This window comes from Annulohypoxylon maeteangense (genome assembly GCF_022496945.1).
Source record: "Annulohypoxylon maeteangense strain CBS 123835 unplaced genomic scaffold GGS22scaffold_8, whole genome shotgun sequence".
Lineage (NCBI taxonomy): Eukaryota > Fungi > Ascomycota > Sordariomycetes > Xylariales > Hypoxylaceae > Annulohypoxylon > Annulohypoxylon maeteangense.
This window is the reverse complement of record NW_025953255.1, coordinates 440572-464108: the sequence shown is the minus strand read 5'-3', so window position 1 is coordinate 464108 and position 23537 is coordinate 440572. Positions and strand designations below refer to the sequence as shown.

At 46.3% G+C, this 23537-nt stretch overlaps 6 protein-coding genes across 6 annotated transcripts; 2 read left to right on the top strand and 4 right to left on the bottom strand.

Moving 5' to 3' along the window:
- Positions 1-158: 158 nt before the first annotated feature.
- Positions 159-2537, bottom strand: GGS22DRAFT_188367 (MFS general substrate transporter; the record flags this gene model as incomplete). Its single annotated transcript, XM_047964719.1, has 12 exons — positions 159-268; positions 320-425; positions 487-629; positions 712-819; positions 874-1090; positions 1145-1508; positions 1570-1690; positions 1743-1840; positions 1897-1979; positions 2045-2124; positions 2199-2257; positions 2329-2537. The coding sequence occupies 12 exons, from the start codon at positions 2535-2537 to the stop codon at positions 159-161; spliced, it is 1698 nt and encodes a 565-aa protein (XP_047818914.1).
- Positions 2538-3461: 924 nt separating this feature from the next.
- GGS22DRAFT_138240 (Clavaminate synthase-like protein) lies at positions 3462-5751 on the top strand. The gene is made up of 5 exons (XM_047958653.1): positions 3462-4091; positions 4184-4420; positions 4478-4557; positions 4610-4773; positions 4840-5751. The coding sequence occupies exons 1-5, from the start codon at positions 3842-3844 to the stop codon at positions 5315-5317; spliced, it is 1209 nt and encodes a 402-aa protein (XP_047818913.1). The 5' UTR covers positions 3462-3841; the 3' UTR covers positions 5318-5751.
- Positions 5752-5888: 137 nt separating this feature from the next.
- Positions 5889-8695, bottom strand: GGS22DRAFT_188365 (uncharacterized protein; the record flags this gene model as incomplete). The annotated part of the gene is made up of 3 exons (XM_047964718.1): positions 5889-6206; positions 7915-8315; positions 8395-8695. 3 exons carry the CDS (start codon positions 8693-8695, stop codon positions 5889-5891), a joined length of 1020 nt encoding a protein of 339 aa, XP_047818912.1.
- A 706-nt stretch (positions 8696-9401) lies between these two features.
- Positions 9402-11595, top strand: GGS22DRAFT_188364 (uncharacterized protein; the record flags this gene model as incomplete). The annotated part of the gene is made up of 6 exons (XM_047964717.1): positions 9402-9845; positions 9929-10099; positions 10182-10299; positions 10359-10747; positions 10806-11183; positions 11248-11595. The coding sequence occupies 6 exons, from the start codon at positions 9402-9404 to the stop codon at positions 11593-11595; spliced, it is 1848 nt and encodes a 615-aa protein (XP_047818911.1).
- Positions 11596-12111: 516 nt separating this feature from the next.
- Positions 12112-14487, bottom strand: GGS22DRAFT_179691 (glutaminyl-tRNA synthetase; the record flags this gene model as incomplete). The annotated part of the gene is made up of 7 exons (XM_047963701.1): positions 12112-12594; positions 12658-13114; positions 13170-13233; positions 13375-13465; positions 13523-13569; positions 13701-14044; positions 14105-14487. 7 exons carry the CDS (start codon positions 14485-14487, stop codon positions 12112-12114), a joined length of 1869 nt encoding a protein of 622 aa, XP_047818910.1.
- Positions 14488-19580: 5093 nt separating this feature from the next.
- On the bottom strand, positions 19581-21195 carry GGS22DRAFT_200144 (uncharacterized protein; the record flags this gene model as incomplete). The annotated part of the gene is made up of 2 exons (XM_047966399.1): positions 19872-21195; positions 19581-19815 (listed from the first exon to the last, which is right to left on the bottom strand). Exons 1-2 carry the CDS (start codon positions 20723-20725, stop codon positions 19581-19583), a joined length of 1089 nt encoding a protein of 362 aa, XP_047818909.1. The 5' UTR covers positions 20726-21195.
- Positions 21196-23537: the final 2342 nt, after the last annotated feature.

Below are 23537 nucleotides of genomic sequence, written 5' to 3'. Positions count from 1 at the left end.
ACATTTCTACACTATTTCATTACAGAAATTTAATCAAAATCAATTGTGCTCAATTCTACCTAGGAATGGCCCTATATTCGCTGTGTGCGATGTCTATTCTAAAAGGGGTATACAAGCCTGACCTTACCATAAGGACTTGCAGTAAGTATCGAGTCAGATTATCCCGCGTGGACGTGGTCGTTTCTTCCAGGTTCGCTCTCATCTCGATATACTGCTCGCTGTGACATCGTCGCCACTATGCCGATAAGGAGTGTTACACAAGATATCGCTGCGTTTGTCAGCACTCGAAATTTCTACGGAAGCAATGGATTATACGAACCCCAGACTTTTTCAATCGAATTCTTGTATACTTCGATGATCTTACTTTGCTCGTCAAGGGGTATGTTGCGGATTGAATCCAGGCTTTCCAAAGCTTTGGATATAACCTATCGTACTATCAGAGACTATACCTATACAGAGCGGATAAGGGTCTACATTTTCTATTACCTCTTCAGCGTTTGGCATGCCAACTAATGCGCGATGCAGGCCTCGCCTGAGAAAGTTTTGTGTCAAGGCCAAGGAAACCCCAACACCAACATCACCAGCGAATGCGACAACCACATTAAAGGCGGCTAGGAACGATGCTTGTTCTGTAAGTGTGTTAGTATGAACGACGACATCATGTCTCGTACTCGGGATGTGATATTCACAGAGATAAATTTTATTACATACCTTTCTTCTGTACAGTGCCAAACAAGGACACAATAAGGGAGCTTTCGAATACCCCGAGGCTTAATCCGATAAGTAACAGACACGGCGCCGTTGCAGGGTTCTCGAGGGCTAGATGATTATCAACAACTCTTCAACTTTATACGGCGGTTTCTTTTGCCTTACGCATAGTCCCAGATGTAGCTAATATGTATAGGAAAAACCACACTATCATGTTCCACCGAAGTAAAATCCAGGGGCTTCGGTACCTTTTGATAATCAAGCCGGCCAGAAACGTTCCGAAAGGGCGCGAAAGGAATATACACGACAGTGCCCAGTCGCCAAACGTAGATGGGTTGTTGAATGATCGAGCTTCGATGTATACGGCCATGTTATAAGTGAGCTGCTTGATGTTAGCGACACAATTTCTAAACGGAGTAGGAGAATGGTGGCTTACCGAGTTGAAGGCGTACACAACGAAGAAAGTAGTAGTAAAAAGAGCTAAGATAGCGGAACGGTCAAGCAACTTCTTAATCATGGAGGAATTTTCTGAACGATTTATGGTTACTAATATTAATCCACCGAGCGCCACCGGGGTGCAAGAAAACAGCACTATTACGACAGGGTGACTCCATGGAAGTATATCTCCGCCAAGGTTGAGAGCGAATAGGGGTAATGCAATCGTGACGAATAGAAGGAGTGTCTGTAAAAGGTCGAGTCGAGGCTTCGGGGAGTCTCTACTCTGATTTCGAGAGCCTGCGAGAGAGAAAGATGTCCCGACAAGGCCGCATAACATCACTATCGTCTCTATTCCGTATACCCTTCAGAAAATTCGTTAATACGACTAGGGACTTTCCTCGGGGTGTATATATCAATGCATACGCTTGCCAACTGGATGCATCAGCAATAGCAGATCCCAAAGGCCCCCCCGAAACGTCGCCAGCCATCTGAACAAAAATGAGTAGACTTCGCCAAAGGGCGAAATCTTTCAACGGAACATTGTCTAAGTGAATTAGCGAGGTCACAATACAATATCGCACCAAGAGAAATTATACCATTTATTATGATAGTTACTACGAGAGATACTCCAGCACATCCGGAACCGACGACAAAGCGAGATAGAACTAAGTGTAACAGTCGCGTACTGAGAGAACTATGACTTAGGGTCAATAACTACGCCAAAAGGGATAGTTACGAAGGATCTCGAACCATAGCAAGAAACCGATCGCCGTTAGACTTGCAGCAAGGAGGAAAGCCCTCTTACGCCCTTGGTTATTACTGAGATATGCGTACTTGGAAAATCAAAGTGTCAGAAGACCGGGAAACTACTGTTCAGAGTGGTCAGAAAACGGCTTACGACGGGCTGAGAAGCAGTCTCAGTAATGGATCCAACCAGAATGATCCAGACCGCGTTGCTTAATTGATGGAGGTCGGAAGCTAAGAGAAAATGGTCAAGTGAGCAATAGTCTCGGCCATACGGGAACCTATCCCTAAAACTCCGGACAACCTACCGATTCTCTTGCTGTAGTTGGTCGAGAGAAATAGCAGATCAAAGTTGATGGTGAACATGCTAGACGATTTTTAGCTGAAGATCATACGAAATCCTCTTCGGCAGTTAGATTTTGTCAATTTTGTACGTACCACAATAGCGAGCTTGCCGCCGCTAGATACAGCAACCACCTCTTATGACGCATTACCGGGCTCGAAACGTCTGTAGAAATTACAGAATCGAGAACCAGGGGTTCCTCGTCTGCCAATAAGCGGTCGCCAGAAAGTCGATGCTCTAAATCTTCGTCGTGATGGTGGTCATCATCATCCAGTTCGGCAACGACAGCGGCAGAAGAGGCCATCAGAAATCACACGAAAATGAGAATAATAACGCGTCTTTGACGTGAACTACCAGCTGGTGAGCTGTAAAATAATTTCCGACGATGGCCCTCGATATTCCTGCCACGTAGGTCAATACTAAGATCGATATATCGATAGTTTGATGAAAAGGGAATTCTCACGATGTCACAAGAATCATAGGAATTAGGAGGAGGAAATTCGGATAGCCGAAAGAAGATGTTGGGGGTTTCGCGTTCGGATGAATGAATCCCAAATCCCACGTAACCTTAGAACCTTGGAAGCTTGGAACCCCGGAACTGTGACTCTTACTCTAAGAGCCTCAGGGTGGTGTGGGGGCGGATCACGGGTCGGCACGGGTCGAAACGGGAGGGTATGAATGACGTGGGATTGGTCAAGCTTCGCAAGCTCGAATGCCATCATACTGGATGGACCCTAGGTGGCACTACATATACCACATACACCACATACACCACATTACACACTACATACACTTACTACCTCCTTGTCTGCCGCCTATCCCCTATTACCCAGATACATATGGTGTAACCTACCCTGTTTGTTAAGGATTGACAAGTAAAAAACCTTCAACTCCTTCAGAGTGTGTCAACATACCAATAGGATTACATAACTACATCTAACATGATAGCGAACTACTGCCCGCGAGTGGAGTTCTGCATATGCTAAGATACCAAAATAAAAACCGATATCACCCTACCAGAAACCTTGAACTGACGCTAAGCCTCAGATGAATTGATTTCTTGGTCCTCGCCCCTTGAAATATTCCGGTGTGTCTATGAAACTCGCCGTCTTGCCAGGGAGGTGTTGGAGTTTTTTTGCGTCAGAGGCGGAAGGATTTCGCTTCAACTGGCTAAATATCCCCCCTATGGCTGACAATCCCGCTTACGTATCGACACGCCTTACCTAGTAGGATTTCCAAGGTTGGCGGGACTCGTTCGATTAATCACCTCTGGGGATATACCTATCCCGACATTACCCGGATAATTTGGCCAAAGATGTGTCGTCCTCGAGTCCGCGAGGCATCACTGGATCGGACTCCCCTGTACCATTGGCGCCCGCACAGTCGCGCTTTCAATGTGAGGGTGTAGGCAGCACTAGGAACGATGCAGAGCCTCGCCAATGCTAGGTATCGTAGGTTTTCTTCGCGACGGGATCGAACATAAAATGGCCGAGGGGAGACAGAAATTTTTCTGCGAACTCGTCTTGAGTTAAAATTAGGCAATATATTGGAGTAACATCGACGAATGGCACATTGTTAGGTTGATCTTACCCCTGAACCATCTTCATCATGGCAGCCACTCCGTTATCGTATTTTCCTCCCGAGGATCAGCTCGCAGCTCGTATCAAGGCTTTCGAATCCGGTGCTTCGTTATCCGATGAACGCGTCGATTCTAAGGAGAATGGGAGGCTACCACGTTCCCTGGACTCACCCCTGGCCTGGTCCCGCCAAGACATCGAGAAGGATATGAACCAGTGCATATTGAAGCTTTCAGGCGACGATATCACTTCCCTTGAAAATGCAGCTAAGGCAATTGAAGGTTTGTGTTGTCAAATTCTCGTTGAAATTTCCTTGGAATCATAGAATGCAAAATTTATAGAGAATTTTTCAGCTGCTTACTAGGATAAACAGACCAAGCTATTCCTCTATCCGACATCTCCACCGAGAATTTTGTCCTACCTCAAGAGCTTAAACAATCCCTCCGGAAGGTTTCTGACCAATGTTATTATGGCCGCGGGTTTACCGTCGTCCAGGGTCTCGAGCCTGATAAATACAGCCCGGAGAAGAACGTGATTTTGTATGCTGGCATTGCAACTCACATAGCTCCCCAGCATGGACTCTTGGACAAGAACCGCCGCAAGGTTCTATGTACGTATTATTTTGTCCCTCTAACAATTTGTGAAGTATTACTAAACTCGAAATTAGGCCATGTCGTAAACGCAGCTAGTGCAGCTTCTCCTACAGACGCAGTCCAAAAGTCCCCTGGATTCACCAATGGGCCCCTAGTAAGTTTTCTTATCACTAAAAATGTGAGCATAGCGAGCTAACATGCCCAAGGCTTTTCACACTGATAACTGCGAGATCCTAGCTCTTTATGCTCTGGATGTTGCCACAACGGGAGGTCAGACGTTTGTCTCGAGCTCCTACCAACTCTTCAACGAGCTGGCCCAATCAAGGCCAGAAGTCTTGCAAACTCTTTCAGATTATTGGGTCCTTGACACGTAAGTGTGAAAAAAAAAATTACAGCCACCTCCCTGGTAATGACAGAATTCTAAAATTGAGAAAAGATTCAAGGATTACAGCCAGTTCCCCCCTGTCACAAGGCCCATGCTCCATGTTTCTGACACTGGCGATGTCATGTTCACATACTCACGCTTTCCCATGGCTGGTTTCAAAGGGAAACAACGTAATCCAAGTCTGGCTCCCGTGAATGAGGCACAGATCGCGGCTATGGACGCTGTCCAGTATATCATGGCGAAGAACGCGGTGCCGTTGCCCTGGAAAAAGGGCGATATCGCGTTCATCAACGACATGGCCATAATGCATGCACGGTCTTCTTTTACAGAGAGTAGCCAGGGCCTTCTCCAGCGACATCTACTGAAATTCTACCTTCGCGACCCGGCGCAGAACTGGAAGGTTCCTGAGAGCGCGCAGAAACAGTGGGATAATATCTACGGCCCTAACACGCCCGATGGAGGGAGAGATGAGGAATGGTGCATCAAATACGAAGCCGGGCAAGAGAACGATTGGAATTCGAACGGCTAATTCACGCTAGGATCCAACGGAACTAACCAACCCTTCCCCTCGCTCCAAGGTCTTCGCTCAGCTTCTATTCGTTGGACATGATTTCAGTTTGATGACTCTTCTATTATATGTATAGCCCAAGCCTCGGGCTTTGTTCACTGTTTTACTTGTTTTAAACCCACCTTGATTACCTATGTATTTTCACTTTGCTGAGATGGGAGAGCAGATTGACTGGAAGTTTTGTATCATTCAAGCAAACTGGAAGGCAATATCGTATACTAAAAACCCGGGGACACACACACATGTCTGGGTTTAGGTAGCAGTCCACAGTCGTTATCGAGAGAGGGCCATACTAGCTTTTTCCTCTAATGAACGCCGAATTTTTGAAAAGAAACGACCCTAGTCGATACATGTTCCCTCCGATTTCCCCTTGACGAAAACTATTGCAACCCCCCTCTTGCCCCCTTTCCCCTCTCATCCATACATACATACAGTAAGAAAAAGTTGGTGTTACATCACTGAGCAAAGAAAACCAAGGTACCTCACCAGGTATTCAAATAGTTTCTCCTCCAATCCGTAGAGGTAGGTTATGTTATTGCCCACCCCTAGGGTACCCATCTGTGATGTGGAATCTTCCGGTTTGCTGGTCGCTTTGGCTGAGTCTTTCGGTTATCGGAATATCCTCGAAGTCGGACAGATACCTTGTTAAAGGAGACCTATCATTAGCCTTGTTGAGATATTTGTCGAGCGAGTAGCTCGCTGTGCTGGACTGAGATGTATCCGTTGTCGTTGTCGAGTGTGTCTTTTGTCGTTGACGGGTCTTACTTCCGGTTCTGCCGTCGGTAGCCTGCGGTGTTGAGGCCATTGAGATGTGTATAGTCCGTTGATATGGGCTGATAATTGAGGAGTACTGTGGAATCAATCAGTAGCTATGCTGGTGATCGTTGCATATGATATTGTAACCTACATGCGTCTAGCACTCGAGTCGAGCTGGCTTATTATTTGCTCAGTACCAGAGTTGGCTCCCTCTTGGAATACTCGGGATAATATGTTTCAATGGCACAGACATGACGTTTTCTTTGTACTCACTGAGGCTGAAGTATTTCAGATCATTGCCAATCTCTACTACTATTGTTGTGACCCTAAAGAATACTAGCTGTATACATCGTGTCTATTGTTTACGTTAATGTCGCCATGGCCGGCCGTAGCAGGAGCATAGCCTATCCCAAAGGTCATCACGGTCCCATACCAAGCTACTTTTTTCTTGTTCTATATATCTTTCCGATTCCCAAATACGTCCCGACTTCCTAGCTTAGTTACTCGAGATTGGGCATGACCGAGATTTTGGTTTCACCGATTCTCAGAGTGGGAAGAGAAGCGCCTTGATGTCGTAGCGACTTCGTCCGGATCACGGGATCGTCATAATCCAGGATATCCAACTACCGGACCTAAGTACCGGGTCTTTTGCATAGAATCTTCAATAATGCCTACGTCTAAATCGACGTGAGCCAATCATCGAGCGCTGAGAAAATGTGACAGAGATCTTAATTGGATTTTCAGACAAGGCTCTAAGGCTGTTCATGTACGCTCCCATTTTAGGAAAGGGGGTCTGCCGATAACATGTCAGCAATAGTGGGCGCAGACATGGGACCAGCAGCGATATCGCAGATGAACCATTGAGGGATTTATCTGGTTATGTTGGCGGCAGGGTCGCATCAGATTCTAATCTCATTGAATGCACGGATAGGTCATCATTGACCATCATAGCATAGAGAGCCGCACAGACACTCGAATTCGCCTTATGACGCCAATGGAATAATGTGTTGGGACGTACTATTGAAGCGAATAGAGATCCACCTCATACGATTATAGGATACTCGATCTGTTATTCGTCAAAGATCACCTATCCATGCCGACCATGTCAGCGATAGTTCAAGACTTCGGAATGAGGGGGGGGGTCGCAGAAAAGAAGATCAAATCGAAGGCAGGTAGGTAGCGGTAGATATTTGATATGGAATATATCATAGCTAAGATATGGTATTTATACCTATCCATGTATTCACATGTAGGAGACGTTAAGTACAAGGGATTGTAAAATATCAGAATTATGCCTGACGATATAGCAAGATCTATTATGACATAGGTATAGATTACCTTGTGTAACGCTTCTACGCGCGCCTGAAACCTGGAATTCGTCGCCGACATGGTTCTCGCAAGGGAGGAAAGCAGTCTGCACATGCCCAAGAACCTAGACAGACACGTGGCACCGAGATTGAACCCATCCGAGATATGATATAATAACGGGTGCTTCGGAGGGGGCTGTCACATTAAGAAGATTAGACTTTCCCCAAACAAGCGAAGCGTTTATGTCCAAGAGACGTGCATATGTAGGTAGGGACTTCGGAGACTGTGGAGAGAGAAGCATGTTGGACCAAGTTTTTCTTTTTCCAAAAAAAGAAAAAGAAAAAGAAAACTGCTACATATGTTAATCTTGCGCATGACGTGACGAGTCATTCGGCAACCGACAAGACCGAAAGATGCGACTATACCTATTTTTGTCCAAGAAAGAGAAGGGAATTGAGCCAGCGCAAAAACCAGCTAGAAGGCTCCCGTTTCACTTCGACCTGGACGACGGCGGCGACAGAATCAGTCTTCGGGTGGGTCATCGCCCAGAGCTGAAGCTTCTCTGCCTCGCCTTCCACCTGAATATCGAACGAACCACAATCGGTAAAGCTAAGCTCTTCATAAAGACATTTCCCCATCGGACTTGCTAGAACCGTAGTGCAAATGGAATTTTGTGACGCTCGCTCTAGACCCCATCGACACAGCCTTGTTCCCGCTCCCCTTCGCCGAAAAGCCGGACGGGTGGCGAGAAGCCACAGGTGAATCTGGTCTGTTCCATATTCGCTAAAGTACAGCTCGAAAGCTTCGTTCATGCGATCCTTGAACTTCCTGAAGTGAATTGGATTCGCGTCCCTCCGCCGGCACTGCTCTTCCGGGTTATCGGGGATGCCAAGATCTGGGTATTCGGGGTCAGCGAAATTTGCATTGCCACGACGCCGGATTCTTAGCTTTCGTGCCCTTTGAAGTCTTCTTACCACTTCCTCGGTGAGCTTTACTAATAGAGATATCCCAGACGGACAATGCGACGGCCTTGTCGTCATTGTCGCTCGCCGTGATAATAATTACTTCATACTTATCGGGTTGTTCAAGGTATTCTCTATATTCCTGTAATATCCATTTGCGATTGTCATCTGGATATTTTTCTCTGTACGGGAACCTATAGTTGAACTCTGGGTCGTCTGGGAATCCTTCCTGGGCCACGGTCGCGATGTCTTCTAGATCGGCCGAGGTCGCTGTTCGCAGAGCCAATCGCGTGTCCGGCGGAAATTCCCCCATGGTCAGCGGAATAATTCAAAGGTGGATTAGTTCGGGTAGGCAGAGACGCAGGGTCATGGAAAAAAAAGGGGGGGAGGCCAGCCTCGTTGGGCAATGAAAGAACGTCTGTGCTGGAGACCATGACACCATGCCGTGTCGAATAAGTATTGCCACGTCTTATTAAAGATTCGCTTAAATCCCATCCTTTAAAAAGCGGTATCCCCTTATAGTAGACAATTCCTATTTCAGTAATCGGAAAGTGCGGGGGATCCAAGGTGATCCAGCCCAACGACACCGGTGAAAATAGAGTGGCAGAGTTGTATACATCTGGTGTACACTATATCTGCTGCAGATATATGCACGTATAATGTAAGATGGTCAGATGTATGTACCGTTCAGCCCGAAGGACAGTGCACATCAACCTTCTTACGGCCACCGAGAGACCGATGACCCCGTTACTTCATAGCGGTCATATCCGATGGGAAGCCAATGGCGGTCCTTGGCGGCCAATCGTAGCCACAGGACATCCCGAGGCCCTTCTACATGCTTAACATGCACACAGCCTCACGGGCACATATTCGTGGATTTACCATTAAAAAACCTGTGCGGTGAGCCTGTTCCCCGTTCTCCATGTTACAACACTGCTCATCATGACTATCCCCACACATACATACCCTTCGCGCTCTCACATCTGGAAATATCGTCACGTTGTTGGGAATTTGGGAATATGGCCTCTTTCGATCCCTGGGAGCTCTCTGCGGCGTCGACATCTTCGTCGCCATCTGGCAGTGATGATACCGGTACGGACTATTCGAACTCGTCTCCAATGGCAATTGTAAATCCCTCAATGATCGGCTCTACGTCAGCCATGTCTCGTTTGGGAAATGGGCACCCGCACCCGCACCCGCACCCCCACGTGATCCGAAAGGTAGGAGAAGCAAGCCGCAACCAGGTAGAGAACCAGGTAGAGATGAATTGGCGTCCGCAAGTGTATCCTAGGAGCGATCATGCAACTCTGCCCGGGATAGATCAGAGCCGGGCCATTGACGGGCCATGCCGCGGAGATCTGGAGGAGCTTACATTCGTGCCATACAAGGGTCCGAAAGTGAAGGCAAAACGCGAGCCAGCATGTCGCCGCGCTTATCGCGTAGATGCCCTCGTTAATGACAAGGTAGGTAGTCTCTACGTAGCGTTGCCGAGTATACGGTATACCCTCTCCGTAATCCCGGCTAACAGCATATCCTTTTGCCCTAGAATCCGAAGTCTGAGTTCAAGCGTGACAAGAACGGCTTATTCCAGGGGTCCTTTCGGACATTTGGGGCCAGTGAGAGGATCCGTTCCGACTTGAATGGCGGATCTAGATCTACTACTGCCATCACTAGGGAATATGGCGCCTGCGGGAGGTGCCAACAGCAGAAGTTGAGAGTACGTTGACCAGGACCTAACCACTTATAGCCATACCCGCGAGCTGCTCACCGGTTACTTGTACTTACTGAGTATTACACAGTGTAACATGACGAGGGATCCGTTCATGCCGTGCGAGAGATGTTCTAAGGTAACTCACCGGTATCTCAAGACACCTTGCATACGCGTGAAACTCCGCAGTCTGCATCTACATCGGCGAGGTGGGCGAATCAAGGCTATCCCCGAAATCGTTCGGGCATGGCAGTTAACGTGCTTCTAGGCTCGACCCTCAACAACAACCTCGAAGCCTGGACTGCCACGCAAGATCGACTTTTCAGGAAATGCTTTATGCAAAACGGCGGTGAGAGGGTAAAGCCGTTGAAAGTTATCATCACGCAGGACCAAGGAATTGAGATTGTCGTCACCATCAGGAGGTTTACGCCGTGCCCGACGGATACCATCAGTTGGAAATGGCGGGATAAGTCGTCTGAGGAGAGGGTCATGGAGATGCCCCCCTTCTACATATGCAACGTCGAAGAAGCGACGCGGAATATGTGGCAGGCCGTGACACTTAATAAGGAAGAGTATGTCAATTGCCTACTCTCGGACGTGAACCCTATCATTAGAAAGACGTTCGAGGCGGCGTTTCGGTATTTGGAGGTCTCCGATGTACGTGTTTCTTTTTCCCCAATGTCATCGTGTTCCGTCGTAGTAACAATTATTGCAGAGCAGTCTTGTGTTGAATTGCCTGACATACTGGGTTGTAACACGTTTTATCGAGAAGCCATGGCGAATCTGTAGTAACCTCCCCGGCTTCGAGCCCCCGTATGATCCTTTGAATCCACACGATCGTAATGGCGTACGGTGTCCCTTTAACGGGATCATTCCTGTTACCCCAATAATGGACACGCAGATCGATGATATAGCGATTAGATCCATCCTCTCCCCACTCGAACTATGTATCTTGAGTGAGCTGGACCAGAAGATCCACGAGAAGAACCGGGAGAATTGGTTCGAGATCTACCTCGCCACATTCATCATGATGAATAACTTTGAGTTCGTCTTCACTGATGTCGTCGACTACACAAGCCGTCACGGACTGAAGGTATGTTCTTGTAGCTCTTATTCCTCGTAGGCGTAGACTATATCTTCCGTGCTAATGTCAATAGCCTTCTTCTAGTGGTGCATTCTCGCTTAGCAAGGGGTACTTCCACGCTTGCAAGACTATGCTGGTCTATTTTCGCTTCGCATGTAACGGCCATGCACCATTAGCACTATCGTGGCAGGAACCAGCTGCACCGGTTGACGGCTTATCATTCGACCAACAGGAATATCTTCGTGATATTAAGAAGGATGTCAACCGGCAAAAGAGGTCATTAGAATGCTGGCGGAGCGGCTCAGTATATAAGACACCCTTGTACCTATGCTACCAAGTCTTGGCTGAAGACTGGAGCCCTACTGTTGAAAATGCCGAACCTCTCGACGACTTCACAGAGGAAGACTTTCTAACCTCTTAACACCCTGTCTTACCAGTTAACGTAGTAGTCTGTCATAAATTAGTGCTTAGGTAGAAGGTAGTCACTGTCGCTCGACAGGGTCCCGTGTACCACATACTGCCACTGGAACCACCCCGGTAGCTCTGCGACGTCGTCGCGTCAGTATATATCCCATCATTGCATTCCAGCCACACGGCCGTATAGCCTTAAAGATTGAAAAACGAGAAACGAGAAATGAGAATTTAGCTAAGAAGCACATAGTCGCAAAGTGGAAGAAGGGGACAATTAAGTTTTCTCGAAGGGGGTTGAGTACGGAGACCTTCTTTTTTGTCTGGGTACCTATTAACAAGTAGAGGACAATTGAAAATCAGAGCCATGTAATGAATTTGAGGGAAAAGGGAGTATTCACCATTTTCATTAATGGTCAATACGTACTCTTCAAACTTCCCAATCGTGAGCTAAGATCTGTGCCGGTCGTCCTTCCTCCTCTTCTGGGGTATCCTAGCAGTCTTACGAACACGCGACCGTGGAAACACTTCAGCTCTTTCCCACGTCTTCTTTTAGCGCCACAATTCTGTTGAGGACGATGCGATCATCGGTAGAGTCGGAATCCAACGCGAAATATGCGATACGCATAGCTTGGAAGCGAACACTCTCAGGACCGCCTTTGCCGAGTTCACTTTCGCCTGCCGCTTCTGGCCATGGAGCTCTCTTCCTGACTTCGTTGAAGCCGGATTCTATGAGAGCATCCGGGTAAATTACCTCGCTTTCAGGATTGATATCGTTCAAGAAACCGCCGGGGGCGTCGTTCGGATTATCGGACTTAAACAGCGAGTTGTAAATTCTCACTTCTGCTTTCCGCGTACCCGCTTCCTCGGTCGAGACCCATTGGATGTAAGCCTTGGGTTTCTTCGTTTCCTTGTCAAACACAGCTCGAATTTCAGTAACCTTGCCAGTCACGTCGTCCTTCGTGAATGAGGTTGCCTTGATGGGATATGGAACTTGAAGGAGTCCAACGGTCTAGGTTACAGGAGTTAGAAGCGGCCCAATCAGGAGTCGGGAAAAGTTAACATATAATCTTACCTTTCCTGGAGCAAGGCGGAAGAATGCCGGATCTGCTTCCTCTCTGAAGTCCGAGCGATCAATGTAAACAGTCTTAGTAAACTTCACGTCGTGGGAGCCCATCTTAGGTTCCTTCGGGCTAAACGGAAGGCTGATAGCTTTACCATCAAGATCATCAGCATCTTCAATAACCACAGGGATGGGGTCTAAGATGAGCATCAATCGAGGAACGGTACGTTCCAAATATTTGCGAATCGCTTGATCAAATCGCTTGATCTCAATGACAGAGTTAGCAGTAGTAACACCGAGTTCATTCACAAACTCTAGGATAGCGCCCGGAGGGACACCCCGGCGCTTGATTCCAATCAACGTGTAAAGGCGCGGGTCATTCCAACCTCGTACAATCTTCTCTTCAACAAGCTTTAGTATCTTGCGCTTGGAAAGTATTGTACCGGTAATTGAAAGTCTCCCATATTCTCTATAAATGTATTAGTAAATTAACCAAAGTGCCTTTTTTTCAGCATAAAACATACCGTTGCATCGGTTCGTAGACTCCGAGGGTCTTGTTTAGCCATTCGTAGCTAACTCTGCTTTGGACTTGGGGCGTAAGAGTCAGCGGGGTTTACATGCAGGATGATAAGATTGGGACATACCAAATTCTGTAGTACAGAGTGAATGTGTCTAGGTAACCAACCAGTTATTAAATTGTCCAATTCGCAACCGGGATATGTTTGATACTTACGATGCCCTCAAATGAGTCGCAAAGACAGTGTGTGAAATCGTACGTCGGGTAAATCTTCCAAGCATCACCAGTGCGGTAATGCGGTTTCTAGAATCAAATAATTAGCAATAAGCGACCGGGGTGCAGGTCCTTGAAAACACTCACATCGAGAACTCTGTAAGCTGCAAGGTCCCACATCTGCGGGTTGCCGTCTGTGATACTAATTTCATTCCATTTAGCTTTTCCATCGAGCGCCACATCGTATTTGAAATAGAACTTACTCTGTGAGAATGTTAGTACAGTCCAATTAATCCATAATACATAGCGATTCTGATAGACAAACCTTGCTTCATCCTGAGGAAAGCCTCCTGGGGTTTATATTTTCCATCTTTCATGTCTCTGAATTTCTGCAGGTTCTCCTCGACTGGCTGTTCCGCATGCTTGCAACGGTAGCGGGGTCCAGCGGTACCCTTCTCACCGCCGCGCTGGAGCTTGATCTCGGTATCGCTACATTGGCAGACGTAGGCCTTCTCGAGTCCTATTAACTTCTCGGCGAGATCGTAAAGTTTCTGGAAGTTGTCGGAGGAGTACGTGATCTTGTAAGGCTTGAATCCGAGCCATTCTACCATCTCTAGGATAGCATCAAAGTACACCTGCTCCTCAGCTTCAGGGTTCGTATCGTCATAGCTATAGAGAGAAGTTTTGTAAGTCGTGATGGCAACACATATCGTTTACGGTTTTTCTCACCGAAGATAACATTCACCTCCGTGGTACCTAGCAAAACCGAAGTTGACAGTGATAGCTTTTGCGTGTCCAATGTGTAAGAAGCCGTTGGGTTCGGGTGGGAAACGGGTGAAGACTGGCTTCATGGTTCTAATCTTGAAGACATCATCAAGAAAGCCAGTCTTGAACATGCTGTTAGGATCAATAGCTGGTTCTTCGGTAGTGGCCTTAGATGGTTTCGCGGCCGGCTTGGCCTTGTCCTCGGTCTTCGCTTCGCTTCTCGCAGCCTCTTTTGCCTTGGCCTTTTCGCGTTTCTTCTGTCTCTTCTTCAATTCGGCCTTAGAGACCATCTCCCCTGTCTCTTCATCGAGCTGCAGCTTGGCAGTGCTCTCTACTAGATCCGCCATGATTGCGGTTTCTAATTCGCGTATCGACAATCTCGAGGTTACGCGTCTGGGAGAGTATAGGTACGTGTTCGTATGTTTGTTTGTGTGTGTGTCGGTCTTGATGTTAGAAGATTGATTGAGATTGTTTTTGTAGAGTCATAATTCTGCCCCTCGTCTCAGAGAGTCGATCGGTTGATGCAAAGCAACTCCGATAAGATAAACCCCTCTTAAGTGGGTACCTATATGACTCGATTCTCAGGATACGTACCTAGCGATAGGTACCTGAGTACCTAAATAGGGGTATGGCCAGTGCGTCAGGGGCTACAGTCGCCGGCGAGATCTTTCTTTCAATGTTCAATATCGGTAGATAGTATCTTTTAAGTAGGAAATCTTTGGTTCGATCCTGTTTCTAGGTCCCAAATAGGATGCCTACATGTAATAAGCTCTAGTATGCCTGCTCAATCTTCAAATAGGATCATCTACTGACAAATACAGGCTACATTAGAATAACGACGCGACGATTATGAGTTGGTTTAGCCTAAAGCCTTCCTTTACGCTCCAAAATCCTCCATCTATCAATTATTGCTACCTATGTGTGCTTTACTTCAATAATTAAGCCCGCTATAGTAGGTGTTCTTATGATAATACATGATTAAGTATGGTATGTAATAACTCCTAAATCTCAAGAGTACAATGCAAGCTCATGAGAGATAGGTTACAAGTTTACAAAGCTGTACAGATCTTGAATATAAAACATCTTACTTTCATTCATAACCTACCTAGGCTATTAGCATATGTGCGGCTATACTATTAAGGTTCAATCACTCCCTGAAAGGATACCTACCTCAGTAGGTAGGTATTATATTCACGGTGATGATTATGCGAACATAAACCAGGCACTGATATATGCAGGTAACATTGATATCGATCAACACAGTATATCCCTCATCGCCCAGGGCATCCCTTATCAGCTTGAAACGTAACATTTGGTTGGACCGGCATAACTTTAAGTCTTCAACTACATTTCAACTTTTCCTCAACCTATCATTGCAAAATCTCATTTCAACAAGGAAAAGTGAAAATAATAAACACAAATTACCTACTGTATTAAGAAAGTTCTTATCATTCATAATATAATGTACCTGATATATGAGCCGAGTAAACCAGAATCCTATTCATTAGTGCCGCGAAAGAGATCTCTGCTTGAAAATTCTCTCAATATGAAAACACTTGCTTATCAAACCTATTTAGCAGGATTAGGAACAAAAATAATGACTGAAACTCAATAGATAGTAATACATGCTCTTTCGAGGCCTCCGGGCGACTCAGTTCTGGATGCTAGAAGCCGAGACACCTTGGGGAAGGCGTTTTAGTGAAACACGCCACAAGAATATACTCGCTATCAATTATGTCATTGTTTTAGAAACCACATATTCTCAATAATCGAGTTAGTATGTCTTCTATCTCGGCATTAGCTGCCATTTTCTTCTGCTCAGGTTTCGGCCCGTCGGTGTCTGACTCCCGATAATAGTGGTAGCGAAATTCCATGAAGTTCATCGCATGAACGAAAGCACAGTCCAGGTGTTCGTCGGCTCAGGCATGTAATGACTTCACGATACCCCGAAATGCAGACCGGAGTAGTTCTTTTAGCATATTGGGAAGGCCCATTAGCTTGGCTAGTCATATACAATCACCTTCCTTTTCTGAGAGATTTATGCCCATTACTTAATAGATTTTCTTTAGTTTCAGGAGAAAAATTATCAGGTAAAGCTCCACCCATATTGAATTTTAGTCCTAATTTGTATAAAACTTTCTTAATAAACTGAGCATAAACCAGTAGTTTTATGAACGCTTATGCGTGTTGAGATACGCAGCCGAATGAAGAGGGCCGAAGTTTCCTCTTAACATTTCTTCTGCTATCAATACTGCTTTTCAGTGATGTGTCATATACATAAAGCATATGGTCATGCATGATAGACACTCAGCTTGAAAACCGTTGTGTTAGTCTGTTCCTGGAATGACGGGGTCTCATCCACACACCCTCATTTTCCTCAACTAAACCCAAGCATATTGGTCTCAGCGAATCTAAGTGGACCTTAGCAGTGTTAGAACGACGCGTGATATCAAGTGGCGAAGCCCACAACCACATACATTTCTGTCTCCTTGGCGTCACCTACCGGCGTCAGTTTAAAGACGCCCCTAATATGTACATACCCGCCTGGAATAGAGCCGTGGGCCTGGGATATTCGGTAGTGGACGACGAGTCCACCCCGAGTCCTGAATGGTTATATCACGAGATCATGAGATGTGCTAGTGTGCCAATGAGCGCCATGTACCTATTTCTTGCCGCCCTTACCCATGTTGCGTATTCGGGCATGATGACCCACAGCTAGTTTGCATAGAAAATGTGCCAGGTTCCCTGGTTCGGGTATGGCAAGTATAGCTTCAGGCATGTTTACGTCGAAGTTGATGGGTTCTCGGATTTAAAAATCACATCGCATATGTAATTGTTTTTTCTTAACACCGTAGCTAATGATTCCATGATTATCAGCTGTTGTACGGTCTCTAGCGTGGTTCTGATGATATTTCAAGGACTAGAGGTTAATCTGAGGCTGCCTGAGAATCACGGAAGCGCAGTTAACTCAATCCGAGCGATAAAACTGACGAATCAACCAAGGTACCGATATGAATAGAACGTCACTATAGCCCTAAGCATTTTAAATAACGTCGTGGTTTCGGTGCCGAGCTAATATCCGCGTAGAAAAGTTTGCTAGGAGGGGTGTCGTTGGGCAGCGGAGCGTCGACATTGTGCATTGGTTATGATGTTTCCCTGCTAGAGGCCTCACAACCAGTACCCTACCCGGGGTTTGCGTCTTGACTAACTTGCTGCCCGGAGGTTGCGGTGCCACTCCATCGGGATATGATATTAGTAATTATCGTAGACTGTAGATCGAAAGACTAGAGTTTCAACAAAAAAGTATCTCTCATCTATGAAGCTAGATTCAATGGTTTCTATATTCACGTAGTCCATGACGCAATGACTCTGACCTTCCATTAGTTCTTATGTTAGGCAGACATAGTTATCAGATGTTTAGTAACATTGAAGGTAGTCTATGATATTTCACCATGTGATCTCGACGAAGCTGGCTAACCCAAGAACGCCAAAGCCCTATGGAGTACCTAACCTTAGATGGGGGCTGATCCAGAGCTCTGGGTCTTCAAGCGCGGCGCCAAGAGGAGCGCATATTAATCCTCCACTACCTTAGTACCTATCCCGAGTATTGCCTGTCCGAGGCATAGACGGCTCCCCACGGATCTTGTTGGCTGCGCCGTAGATGCACGAGAGATTATTTTTACGACCATCATCTGGTTGGGTAGTATACTGCAAAGCGACGTGGTCCCCTAGTAAGGCTCGGCCCTTCCAACAACCACGCTCGGATATACCCCATTTTTCAAGCGTCTTACTACATACCTCCCCCCATCCTAGAATCCTCGAAAAACGTCGTTCCGCTGCGAGGCTGCAGTTCTAGAAGAGAATAACCCTAACCTAACTGATGAATCGATCGTCGTATGATCGGAGCGTAGGCCAGATTCTCCGCCCACCCTCGTCGGGGAGGAGCTCATTTCCGTTGTTTTACTTAGGACGCGCTAACACCCGCCATATTTCTAAATTTACGGAACGCTCCGCGAAGAAAAAACGCCAGTAAAGACGCCTCTTCGTCAAGCCTTTCTTAATCCAGTTTGACGTAGGTCGCTTGTGCGAGTACTTCCAACTGCTGTGGAACAGATGGAAACTTTCCAATGCTTCGTCGTGGGAACACGATTAGTCGCTGATGACTGCGGTGAAGAGTACAAGTCCATGTTGGTTACTCTTCCGTCATACCATTACTTTAGTACCACCGCCATTCCTAAATATTCCTATTATGCAGTTGGTGGCGGTAAACGAGACGCTCTTCTATGGCCAATCGTATAGACACCTCCTATTCAATGACATCTAAGTTATTCTTTACCCATGCGAATAAATCACATATTATTGTTCTTCGTAATTAATAACAACGGAAAATATATGCCTTACCGCTATTGATCGTATTGTTCTCAGATAACTGACCTAGTACCTAAGATTTAAATCGTGACGGCATTTGGTGCTATGATGGAGTATTTTAACATGCCTAGTGAAAACGAGAGAATTAGGGTGAAAGACTTGCTACCAAAACAATATATTAATCACAATGGTTAATAAATAAGGTCTCGCGAATTTATTGAGGTTTTAGGCTTCGAGCCAAAAAGTGAGAGGCACAATATCATCCTCTCAGCTAAGAGATACGATATCTAAGAAAGTGTCCCGGGCCTTTCCTCGTTGATTCATAACACAGTCGCAACAAGATAACAATCAAGACTGTCCGAGGAGTTGCTAGAAACTAAGAGCATATTTGAGGCTCAATGTTGACTGTCTCGGCCATATACATTTAACAAGCGCGCCTACACCATTTGCAGTGAGACACATCTACCCATCAACCTGTCATATATTAGTTTTTGCGGGGTATAGTTGCGTTCTTCAAATATGTAGATTGTCGATTCTATATTAGTTCGTTTCATCCAAATCAGAAACACATGTATGGTTATGTGGACAAAGATACGAAAAGGGGAAATGACAGTACAGTCCAAGAAACCAAAATTGATAACTGATCCTACTTTTCGACTTCCTATCCTAAATGCTAATAACTAATACTGTACAGAGATATACCTCATAGATCAGTGAGTCCCTTAAAAATCAAAAATCAACTGTGCCAGTGGCGTCGTATTCTTGCGAATACGCTCACAAAAAAATGAGGATATTGATAGGTATTGATTCCCAAGCCCGGTTGCCCGTGGTACATATTCCCCGGAACTCCTATAATGCGAAATGGACAAGACAAAACAAAAAAAATAAGTGAGGGCAAATCCAGCCCCAGACTCCGGATATTGACGCCGTGCTCCTTTTTTCCCTAATTCTTTCAAGAAATCCACCAGCCGGCCTTGAAGCCCACCCGCCAAAATTGTTGCTAGACTTATTTGAGTTCTAGCGTTGTCGTATATAAGAATTTAAAGGGTAGTCGCGGTTATGAATGTTGTAGTTAGTCCTCGTCCTTGAATCCTCCACTCTTCTTTTTCAACTGGCTCCTTTGCTTGGTTTTGTTGATTTCTTCATCCAGTAGCGCCTGAGCCTCAGGGTAGTAATCCGTACGGCGAGTTGGGCGGTGCTTTAGTGTGTGTAGCTTGAGATGTTGCCTGTAGTTGTCCTTGCGGTTGAACGGCTTGTCACAAAATGGACACGATGTTATAATCGCTACTGGATTCTCGGCATGTTTGCTTTTTTTCTGTCAGCTTTGTGCCACTGGCTTGAAAATATTTCGACTAATACTCACATGTTCTTATGTCTCTTGAGATGTTCTTGTCTCTTAAATGGTCCCCTCTGGCAGTTTGGGTAGTTACATTTGAAAGTAGCGGCGGCGATCCTTTCTATTCGGATGCCGTGTCGGTGCTGTTGCGCTCTCTGGAGGGCCGAACTCTTCTGCTGTACTTTGTCCACGTTGAGTCGTCTTTTGCTATGACTGGAGAGGTATGGGGGTGTCAAGCCATGTCGATCCCGAGTGGATAAAGGCTGAGAAGGCGAAGGTGATGCTGACGGGTTTCCTCTTCCAAAAAACGATACGGGACTATCTCCTGACCACTCCCACATCGCGGGTGCGTCACAAGCTGCGTTTCCAAGATGGTGGTAAGCTGGAGTAGATACTGGATATTGCGGCGACGCTACATAATCCGTAAAGGCGTAATGTCCTAAAGATTGGTGGTTGGCGGGCTCGAGATGATCTTGGGCTTGCATAGAGGCGAATCCGGCAGGGAGAACTGGAGCATAGTCGAAGTCCATAATCTGTGTCTGCATGCTAGACTTTCGGCTCGGGCTTGGTGAAGCACTGTGGCAGTTCATATATCGATGCATATCTACTTTAGCGTCTGGGGGGAAATATCCGCCAAATGCCGAAGATGGAGGTGTCAACTCAAAGCCTCCCGGGGCGGGATAGGCGACGTGATCGTGATCCATCGAGATAGTGCGTAACCCAGGAGTCGATCGACCAGATGTAGGCGTGAAGGGCTCGGGCATAGAACTGGAAGTCGATGCTGAAGAGAAACTACCGGTTGACGAAGCGCAGGATAACCCGTGGCCTTCGAAGGAAAACTCGTCTCCAAGGCCTACTTTCAAGTCCATGTGCATATCCATTATCAGAGGTATTCGAAGGGATTGGGAACAAGGGTCACAATCCAAAGGGGTTGCGTTCAATGACGAGATATAGTACCGGCACTTAGACTCGTTGGCGAATGTAATGAATTAAAGGCTTCAGGGAGGACAGGAGGAATGGGGGGGATAGATAAATAGATATAGAAGTGACAAAGATAGGAGCTGTTCCAATTAGAGAGAAAGGTATCCCTTTAGATAGACACTAGGCCGCAAAGCAACTACTAAGTTAGGGTAGCTCGGCCAATATACTTAGACATCTGCCCGCAAGGGTATGGATGGCAGGTTAGGAAAGGAATGAGAACGCGTAGTAGTCGAGAGGCGTCTGTCTAGAAACGCACGGGTACATGGGGAAAGGATAGGCGTACCGCAGGTCGCTGTCTTCAAGCCACCACCTCACTCTAAAGATGGGCTCCATTAAAACCCATTGCTTGCAATTTGTCGCAACCCCCCTCAGTTAGGTCGACACAAGTCGAGTTCTACATTAGGTCCCAGGGACTCGGGTCCAGCTTGTGCATCGGATCCTTGCAAAAGGACAACCAACACGCATAGCCTTCTAGCCAGTCCTGGTTGGATCTTGTTGTTCAGCTGGGGCCTGTGTGAAGTAAAATTAGAAAACAGACTCAACGGAAAACACAACAAACAGAGACGACAGTAGTCATTCTAGCAAGCACCAAAAGTACCTACCTACACATCTAAGCACCTGTCAACTGACGCTTCTCAGATCAAGCACTAGAGTTATCAATCTCGCATGAACATGGCTTGAAATGGCACGTACCGCGTACCGATCTACGAGACATGAGTGTTAGAGAGTGTATCTGCTACCTAGGTAACATACTCGTTATGGGCAGAGAAGCATAGACAAGTCCACCATATGGAATGGGACTCAGGAATGGAGCATACAGCCCCGCAGTGTGCTATTCACCATGGCTCGTCACTGTAAGACATCGGTCCACTCAGAGACAACGACCATCGAGCAATAAACCATAAGACATTGGATAAACTGTAATGAAAGCTCCCCGGATATACTGCTGTCGAACTCGTTGATCAGCGTCGCGAACACAAAAGCCAGGTTCATGGTAACAGCGTCTTCCGAGTCGTTAAAGAATGATGTCAGGAACACAACATCGGCCACGGGGATTCCTATAGTCGTCAACATGTCACTGCTATATTAAATCTCGGAGGACTATTTTTACATCGTGCCCGAGAAATACGACTAATCAGCAGTTCTCAACATTAGATGCTCGCATGTTCCACTTAACCTAAAGTAACGATAATATATATGATGGAATACACCGTTCAGAGATTTAGATCAGGGTTAGTGGTAACGTCTGGTCCTGTTTGGGTCGATGAAGGGATCTTGGCACACCCTGTTCCTGGCGGTCGATCGCGCTTTTCTCCATCCAAGATTGTAAAACTAGAGCATAGCTACAGCATATGGATAGGTAATCAAGCTGTGGCGTTGAGTTCGAAGCTTGCCCTACGAGCCTCCAGAGACTGAGTAAGGGGCATCACGCAGGGGCAAGCGTAGTTCGGTCCATAGCAGGATCAGTTTATCCCCAAAGATAGGTGTCTCAAAGAATGCGATTGCCAATGCGCAGAATGAAGGTGATAAGGTTGCTGGCTAAATTCTTCTACCCTTCAAGACATGGGGTACATACCTCTTTACCTACCTGCTGGGTACGGATAGGCTGCTCGTAGACACGCTAGCAACCTGGTTTTCCTTTAGTCGTGCAAGCCACAGGAGGAGACGATAGCTGTCGAAGCTCAGAACATGTCGATTAATTTGTGCAAAGGGCGTACCTATTCATTTCATTAAATTGTACAAGGGGGCACATAATTGTTCCCAATTGTTCGTTCTATTGAGCGAGTCTCTAGATGATGATTCTTAGATTTTCTAATCAGGTCCACCCGTTGGCCAAGAGATTAGAAATTCGTCGATGGGGTTGATAAAATATTCTTAACTATTCGTTTTACTACCTACCTACTAGGTAAGTACTATGCAGTAGATCTTCGTACATATACAGCTTGTCAGCTTGTTCGAGGCTTACCCCGGAGATCACAGACTGCTAACTCCCCACTGATCTACGCCAAATTGCTACTTCAAGTAAATCGGATTGCCGGATATGATCCTGGTCGTAAAACTCCCCGACGATTTCCAGTGCGGAATTAAGATGCTAGATTCATCTTATTTTGTAAATGTTGAGTTAAATTTGAAGACTTGGTCTTGATAAACTGTTAGTTGAGACGGTTTCAAATCACACACGTAGATGACCACGCTGTCAAAGAATACTATAACGGCCGTCCTACATCTGGCTTAAGCCACGTACCACTCTGATAGATGTCTCAAATTGGTATTAACAATGCTGACGACATGGCAACCATATCGATATCGCCCACTACAGACGTTTACCGAATCGGCACTCATTCGGGTCGGCTATGTCTGATGACTCGGCTGCTGAATCATGAATATGATTGTCCAGCACCTACTACCTACCTAGTACCTACGAGCCTACCTGAACTGCCTTATTGCCAACAACGGGATAAGAACAAAGTCTCTACATACCTGGGTATTTACCAACGCCAACAAGCCACCGCGTCGGAATTTTAACTACCAGAACAGACCACCAACACTAAAACAATACGGCCTATGTCGGCATTATTAAGCTCCCCGTATTGTTCTGTGACTGGACGTATCTTCGGTAGGTTGGGAGGCCTTAACACCAGCAATTCTTTCAATTCTTACAATTTTTCCTAACGCCGTCCAGGGGTATTACCTTATGCTGGGATGCTGCGC

Excerpts from the sequence above, each read along its gene's own strand:
- GGS22DRAFT_138240 (XM_047958653.1), top strand. The coding sequence starts at position 3,842 with ATGGCAGCCACTCCGTTATCGTATTTTCCTCCCGAGGATCAGCTCGCA. Across the intron at positions 4,421-4,477 it reads GAACCGCCGCAAGGTTCTAT|GCCATGTCGTAAACGCAGCT; the intron begins GTACGTATTATT and ends ACTCGAAATTAG. Across the intron at positions 4,774-4,839 it reads GATTATTGGGTCCTTGACAC|ATTCAAGGATTACAGCCAGT; the intron begins GTAAGTGTGAAA and ends AATTGAGAAAAG.